General features: G+C 42.6%; 4 protein-coding genes across 4 annotated transcripts; 3 read left to right on the plus strand and 1 right to left on the minus strand.

The window, feature by feature from the left end:
• Positions 1 to 17: 17 nt before the first annotated feature.
• On the plus strand, positions 18 to 1,283 carry TM35_000054670 (retrotransposon hot spot (RHS) protein; the record flags this gene model as incomplete). Its single annotated transcript, XM_029023122.1, has 1 exon — positions 18 to 1,283. The coding sequence occupies one exon, from the start codon at positions 18 to 20 to the stop codon at positions 1,281 to 1,283; it is 1,266 nt and encodes a 421-aa protein (XP_028885937.1).
• A 1,050-nt stretch (positions 1,284 to 2,333) lies between these two features.
• Positions 2,334 to 2,702, plus strand: TM35_000054680 (Tbingi protein; the record flags this gene model as incomplete). The annotated part of the gene is made up of 1 exon (XM_029023123.1): positions 2,334 to 2,702. One exon carries the CDS (start codon positions 2,334 to 2,336, stop codon positions 2,700 to 2,702), a length of 369 nt encoding a protein of 122 aa, XP_028885938.1.
• A 1,149-nt stretch (positions 2,703 to 3,851) lies between these two features.
• TM35_000054690 (uncharacterized protein) lies at positions 3,852 to 5,141 on the plus strand (the record flags this gene model as incomplete). Its single annotated transcript, XM_029023124.1, has 1 exon — positions 3,852 to 5,141. One exon carries the CDS (start codon positions 3,852 to 3,854, stop codon positions 5,139 to 5,141), a length of 1,290 nt encoding a protein of 429 aa, XP_028885939.1.
• A 2,374-nt stretch (positions 5,142 to 7,515) lies between these two features.
• Positions 7,516 to 7,851, minus strand: TM35_000054700 (uncharacterized protein; the record flags this gene model as incomplete). The annotated part of the gene is made up of 1 exon (XM_029023125.1): positions 7,516 to 7,851. The coding sequence occupies one exon, from the start codon at positions 7,849 to 7,851 to the stop codon at positions 7,516 to 7,518; it is 336 nt and encodes a 111-aa protein (XP_028885940.1).
• Between the last annotated feature and the right edge of the window lie 55 nt (positions 7,852 to 7,906).

Genomic DNA, 7,906 nt, shown 5'->3' on the forward strand with positions numbered 1-7,906 from the left:
GGTACAAAAATGAGGAAATGGCAGTAAGTGTTGTAGAGGATTTCTTTAACCAAGGTGAAGAAAATAAAGAAAAAAGAGGATACATAATCTATGATGTGGATGAGAAAAGTAGAGGACCACCGACCCGACTGCCTCCTTCAGGATGGGGCATGACTGTGATATCATCCCCAAATGAGGAACAATATAAAGGATGGAGGAAGCAAAAAGGGGCTTATCGAATCGTTATGAATTGTCCAACTGTGCGTGAAATCAAGGCCATATGTGCATGGGAAAAGCGCAACCAATCCAATGAACTTAAAAGCCATTGGAAGAAAATAAAGGAACGTATTAATAATATTGGACCACTTCCACGTCATATTTTTGATGATGGTATGTATCGTGATCGGTGCAATGAAGTGCAAGATACGTTGGATCTCATTAACGAATCCAATATTTCAGAGTACAAAAATATCCTCAGAGGTATTGGTGAATGGAAAGATAAGAGTCCATCCCATAAACTAGTAAAAATATACCGTGTTGTCATTAATTGTCGCGATGTCCCAAGGAATAAGTCGATTACTGTTGCTTTGGGCTTTCAGATAGTTGCTAGAGTGATTATGATTTTGAAGTCCCCTGTTCTGAATGTGGTTTTCACCGACAAGGGTGTGATCATTGCCGAAGGTTTTCAACGGTATGGTGTTAATGCTTTTACAGATAAAAATTTTGTGACTGCACTTAGTGAAGTACTGCAAATAATTCAACCACCTAAAGGTCGAGTGAGTCAGCAGAGTGTTCTACAACGGAGAGATTTGATTACATGTGCTAGTGATGGGTCTCTCTCCTTTCCCACCAGTATAAAAGATGAGAAGAAGAGGATAGAGTACAATATGCTTTACCATCCTTCTATATCTAATTTCCCTCTGGTGGATGCCTTCTACTTTGTGAAATCTGCAAGAGGGAAGGTTACAATGGTTGGAATACAAACGACAACTGCCAAAAGACATGAAACTACAGCTAGTAAAGTATGTAAATTCATTGAATATCTTAAAAATTGTTTTTCTGACTGGACTGTTATTTCCAAGAAAGTATCATGGGAGATCATTTACTTGCAACCCTACGACACCGATAAGAGCAAACAAATAAAAGAATGGCAAGGATGCACTTTTAAAAAATCACAGCAGTATACCGCCACGCCACAGAACTCTATTATCAAATTCTGGAAGGAAAAGGTAAATCAGTATCAAGTGAGCATGTCACAGTCAATGATTATATGGCTTATTGAGGCTTTAATGGCGATGTATTAAAGAAGGAAATAAAACGAAAGAAGAAGGAAGAAACAAAATACGACAAGAAGTGTTTATTTCAAATGAAATATGTTTTAATTTCAGAAATATTAGTGAAATAAAACCTCCTTTGATATGTTTTTTTTTTTTTTTTTAGTATGAGTTTGGGGGTAAAACAAATATGCCGTATGGTCTCACAAAACAATGAATAACTGTTCGGTATATTGCCCATTTATAAATTCTGTTTTCTTTTAGGACAAAGTACAAATGACAATGTATATTAATTTTTGATTTCGTTGAGTTTTTTAATTATTTTCAGGGTGGATGGGATTGGGAAAAGGAATGATCTAATGTTGCGCTTGGTAAAAAAAAAAAAAAATAATAACATATTATGTTTTCTTGGTTTGTATATCTGTGGGTGTTGTCATTTCAGGTTTGGTGTTTTGAAAAATCCACTCAATACGTCCTTCTTTTTGCTGCGCGGGGTGATGGTTTAAAATGGTCTCTCAGCATTTCCTTTTCGTCAGTATTAATTATGAATTGGTATTTGAGACTCCTTTCTAGTTTTTAATTAAAATGCAATAGGGAGCGAAAAAACACAACAGGAAAGTACTAGGTGCTTCTTTTTTTTGTTTTACTGCTCTGCCTAAATGGTAAATTTATTACTGTAATGGGAATCTTTGAGGGGAGAGGAAATTATCAAAATACAACGCATATTTCCGTTCTGCGTGAAGGGAAAGTGTTTTAAACTATTCTGCCACTTGCCGCTCCCCAAGGGGGATCTCTATTGAAACAGAGGGCGTAGTAATAAAAATATTTTCTGTTTCTCTCTTTTTTTTTTTCTTGCAATTTATGGGCTCAGCAAAGGAAAAGATAAATTACATTAAGGATACCCACCTAGCCTCCCTCGTCATCCACTGCAGAGAATTCCATGAGGGACAGGGTCTGCCACAAAAAACGAATTCCACCAATGTATGATACAAAACGACGAAAACAAGAGAACTTCCGGCATTAGTCTGTCCCACATACAACCGTCAGTGTATGAGTAAGTCAGGCGTAACTCTACACCGAATGTCTCGACACGGGTATCAACCTACTCGCGTACATACCAGCCAACGCGATGAGTGCGAAGAAACAGCACTGCATCTCTTGAGTTGCATCGCTCTTCATCCACTGCGAGTTCAATTTGCGATAGTTGATGATGTACCCCTGATGAAACTATGTTTTTCTAAGCGGTTAGCACAATTCCTTATTGCGGTGGAGCGGAACTACGCTATGCCACAGACTTCACACCCAAGAAACCCTACACAGCCTACCTCCCCCTCTGTAAAGCCTCCCCACCTCTCTAAAATTAGCGACGAGCTCGAATATGGAAACCTTGATAGAAGAGTAAGCTCAAGGCGCCTGTCGCTGACCAAAAACAAGCAACAAAATAAATAGGAGTTCATTGAGGCCAATAAATAACAAAAGAAAAAAAACAAAAATAATAACAAAAAGGAGACTTGAGGACGGGTTCTGGGTAAGAAAGGAAAGAGTAGAGAGACCTGGTAGGGTTTACTCGATCAGATTTCTCGTAGACTGGTTCTCTCGTTTGGGAACGGGCTACAACAAAAAATCATATTACAAGAGCTTGAGGATCCTATAAAACGAAGGGGTTTTCTTTTTAGGAGCCACTCTTAAGTCAGTAATTAGGTGCTCAACGGTGTACGGTTGATAGCCGTACCATCGGGGTAACAACCATAAAGCGATGAAAAACAAATTAAAAACAGTACATAATGGTGGGGGTCCTTTTTTGCGGATGGAAGGGAATATGTATGTTCGTACCTTCCTAATGAACATCGGGTGAGGGACGGGTATTGGGTTGCTTTTTTGATTTTATTGATAAGAGTCTGGAAGAAGAGAAAGCGAACCGGCATTGTGAGGGAAAGAATAAAATAATAGGGATAAATAAAGAGGTATTATGTTAGAGAGAATAATTGTGTGTTGATTGTGTTTGTAACGAGAGTGGCATGGTATTACAGTGGTGTATGCAGTCATTTTTGTTATTGTTGTGAGTGGGTTTTGGATTCCAATTGTGGTGTTGGTATAAATATTATGGTATTGCATTGGTTTCTTTCTTTTTTTGTTTGCGGGTGTGTTGATCATTGTACAGTCTTTTTGTTCTGTTGATGTTTTGTGGCATTGTTATTGTTTGCTGTCAGGCGTACACAGTGTGGGTGGTGTGTTTTTCGTATTCGAGTTGAGTGGTAATGTTTTTGTTGTAATGGAATGCAGACACTTTGTGTATGATTATCGAGTAAGATATTGGAGTGTGTGTGGAGTCAGTTATTTAATAGTGCTTCGGTTTGGTTTTTTTTTCCTTCTGAATTCAAGGTGTTGTTTCAATATCTGTGTAACTCTGGGTGTGTTGTTGTGTGAGGGATTTACTGTTGTTGTTCTCTCATTGGATTGTTTGATTGCTGTTGTGATGTATTCTCTCTCTCTTTCTGTGTTGCTGTGTGTTCCCTGCCCTGTGTGTTAAATGTGCGTCTCTTTTCTCCTGCTCTTCTTCCTTGATACCACAGACCCAAACGAAACAAAGTGACAATCATGACAGCGATGTTCGTCCAACTACGCCGCGTGGTATATGTGTTGTTGCTTTTACATGTTTTTGCGGGCAGGGTACAAGCAGCTACCGGCCAACCGACACTTACGTGCACTCGTGAACGTGAGAACGATCTGAAATTTGCCGAGAAAAGAATGAAGGAATCGTGGGAAAGTCCTGGCACGCCACTTGTGGGAGGAAAGGCTTGTCTGGAGGTATGGGAGAGGGAGGTGAAGGCATGCAATGATAATCACGCAGCGATGGAAATTGCTTTAAATGCCACCACTGAGGTTGTTGAGAGCGTCAAAAAGTTTCGTGGTGGAAAGGGTGATAAGAATCAGGAGTCTTGCCGGCAAACAAATGTTCAGGAGTATTTGAGGAAATTCGACCAGATGAAGAAAAATTATGATGCGGCTGTGCCCAAAGCAAAAGAACTGGCGGAAAATGCCGTTGAAGCAGGGAGAAAGTGTTTTACGTACACCGGTAACTTGGCTGAACCGGCGAGACAACTCAGAGAGGCACTCGCGTGGTACAAGGAAATGGTTTTAAACGATGAAGAATACAGAGGTTGTGGCCTGGAGAGTAGGGGCGATATACTCGAGGATTACACGGGAAAATCCCGTGAAATGGATGAGGTATTGAAAAATCTTACGGTGATGAAAGGGTACACCCAGGTTTGCGGGCTGGCGTCCAAAAGAGATGTGGGGGACCCGTTGAGAAAGAAGTATGATGAATTCCTGCTGCTTTGTCCTCAGGATCTTGTTAGCAAACAGAAACCGGTTTTTGAGTCGCAGAAGAAGGAGGAAATCGTAAGTGATAAGGGTCCGAAGAGTAGAAGAGAAGGTGAGGAGTATTTGGTAAAGCAGAAGGCCCTCAAGAAATTCGAGGAAAAATTCAAGCCTTTGGAGGATAAATACACTGAAGAAAGAAAGCAGGATGAGGAAAGAAGGAAGGCGGAAGCAGAGGCGAGAAAGTTGAAGAGGGCTCAAGAAAAACAGGCGGCGATAGAAAGGGCGAGGAGGGAACAAGAAGAAATGGCGGCACAAGAAGAGGCCAAGAGGCTTGCAGAAAAGAAAAAGGAAGAAGAGACCAAGAGACTCGCAGAAAAGAAAAAGGAAGAAGAGAAAAGGAGGGCTGAAGAAAGGAAAAAGGAAGAGGAGTCCAAGAGGATTGCGGAAGAACAAGCGAAGAAGGCCAAGATGAAGAAGGATGGCAGCAACGGTCCTGCATTGGTGCACAGTCCCTTGTTGCTTATTGTTCTGCTGTGTGTGCTGGGCTGCACTCTTGTTTGCTGATCGTTGTTCCCGTGACACAGGTGCACAGTTAATCTTTGTTTGAGTGGATATGGATGCATTGTAAGGGTACTGTTCTTTTCGGTTGAATATCAGCACTTCTTCTTTTTTTTTCAGTTCGATAAATCTCTTGTTTGCATTTTTTTGCTGAACAAATCTATTGGACTCCCTATGACACTCAACACATGACAAACCATCATTTTGTAAGGGGAGTGTCCTCTTTGTTTGTTCACATTATTATCTGGGCTCTGCTTTGCCGCCATTTACTGTGTTCTCCTGGTGATGTGTCTGTGTTCCGTGATATTAATAACTATTGCTTTTACCCATGGGAATGGAATATTTCCCCAACATGTTTAATTGCTGTGACTGAAATGTGAAGAATGGCAGGAGGTTCAAGACACACAAACACGCACACTACCAACCTTCCTTCTCCTTGTGTGTGTATGGACTGTCATCATGTGTGCATCATTCCCACTGCTCGCCCTGTACGAAAGACACACACACACCGACTGCTGGGAATTGTGTTCTTGCCTCCTGAACATATACACATGGTGATAACGGCTTTTTTTTTTGTTTTGTTTTCATTCTACTGTTTTCCCCCTTGTGTGTGTGTGTTTCATTATAATTTCATTGCACGTTATGTGCAGCTGTGTGTTTTCCTTTTTTGTTTCTGATACACCTTGTGTGTCTTGTGTGTTCATCATTGTGAAATGATTCTTTTTTTCATTATATGCAAACTGTTGCAGGGACATCAAGAGTAAAAGATATGGGTACAGCACGTTCAGTACACAATGATTTTCCGTTGTTAACCTTGGGGTGCATTGGACTGTGTCCAGGCATGGCAGCCACATTAAGTAATGAATTTCTTTTTTTCTTTTACATCTTTGCTCTATTATTGTGTCTGCCTCACGCAGTCACTCTTTTTTTACACATTTTTATTTTGGTATAAAGATTGGTGGGTTGTAGGTGCTTGAGTGTGCCCCTCTGTTGTGTGTTCCTTTGTGTGTCTGGTCTGCTACCCACACCGCCCACGTAATGAAAACACATTTCTTTGTTCTCACCTTCTCTCTCGGTGTTGTCACTCACGGCACTACCACGAACATATTACTGCCCTTGTGGTGTGTGTTGTTTGTTTTGTGGTTTGCTTGAGTGACTCCACCCTGCGGGGAGGGACTGAGACTGTTCCGCTTCGGCTTCGCGTAATGGGCTTGTTTTTTCTTTTTGGGGTTGAGTTGGTGTGCTGGTGTGGGTGATTGTTTTTCTCTGATGAGAGTGGCACTTGTGTTTATTGTATTGTGAGTGCTTTGTGTGCTGTTGTTATCCTGTTGTTGTTCTTCTTCTTTTCTTGTGTTTTTCTTTTCCTTCATGTAGGTGTGTGACTCAGTTTACATTTTAGTGAATGCTATGGCGCCTCTCTGATATGAGCATGTGCGATTGTGAGTGGGAAGGACACCGTTGTGTTGCTGGACCACTCCACTGCGGCGTCTGTGGGGTGCATTGAATGACGGCGTGGCGATATCCACTGACATGTGTGTGAGCGACTGGAGTGGCATTGAGGTTCCTTTACGCCAGTCCATTGCCCTGTGATGCGATTGGGGTCCGACATGAATGGATTAATGAGATTCCCTCTGTCCCGAGTTACTATCTAGCGAAACGACGGTCAAGGGAACGGACTTGAAGGGCCAGGCGGGGAAAAAAAACCCTGTTGAGTTTGACTCTGGTCTGCTTTTGGACCGGCTGGTCGGTGGCATGTACTTGGTACTGTCATCACTTTATAATTTGGTTCACATAATTTATATATGTGTACTAGTGTGAGATTGTGAAGGGATCTCGCAGGTATCGTGAGGGAAGTATGGGGTAGTACGAGAGGAACTCCCATGCCGTGCCTCTGGTTTCTGGAGTTTGTCGAACGGCAAGTGCTCCGACGCTATCGCACGGTGGTTCTCGGCTGAACGCCTCTAAGCCAGAAGCCAATCCCAAGACCAGATGCCCATTTTATATCACTATATATAACCAAAACTATGTGTACGTTATCAGCTAACGTGTATGGTATGCACGTGCGTGACTGTCTTAGGGAAAAGTAGACCTCCGTGGTCGCGGCTTTTCAGGACAAGACGGGCTACACCAAATCTAGGATGTGTTTGGTTTCTGCGTTTTTTTTTTCGCTACAGCCTTCGCGGTCCTCTCCTATCCGGGAGCTTGAGGAGGTTTTCTTACTGTTTTTCAAAAAATAAACACTCTATCGAATCGCCATCCAAATCATCTGGTGGGCCCCGCCCGCCCTTGAGGCGCCAAGTTCCTTCATGATCACAAGGCACTTTTTTTGAAAACAAAGAAAACGTGTGCCTGGCAGTGTCGCGTTTTATGCGCAGCTCTCTCAGTGTTCAACTCTTGCATTCGGGGGAAGGGCATTCCCCAAACGCGAAGGTTCGCGGCGGCGTAGGGCAATATACACAGACGCGCCTAGAGGCTCATCTTGAAATGGACCGCGCCCCAAACGCAACGGCGTTGGTCGAAATTCCTGTCTGAGGGCAGTTGCGGCGCGGCATGCATTCCAAACACGCACGCCACAGCAACACACGAACACAAACACAACCAATTTGCCCCCCTCTCCAAACGAGAGAACATGCATGGGCTGGCATGCTTCGCTTCGGCGGGGCTCGAGGGGCACTTTACGTCCCGAGGCGCTGAACCTTGAGGCCTGAAATATCATGCTCAGGGACTTTGAACTTGAGAGAAAAAGAAGAGTGAGGATGAGGAAAAAAAAG

This window comes from Trypanosoma theileri (assembly GCF_002087225.1).
Source record: "Trypanosoma theileri isolate Edinburgh chromosome Unknown TM35_Tth_5_V1, whole genome shotgun sequence".
Classification (NCBI taxonomy): Eukaryota; Euglenozoa; class Kinetoplastea; order Trypanosomatida; family Trypanosomatidae; genus Trypanosoma; species Trypanosoma theileri.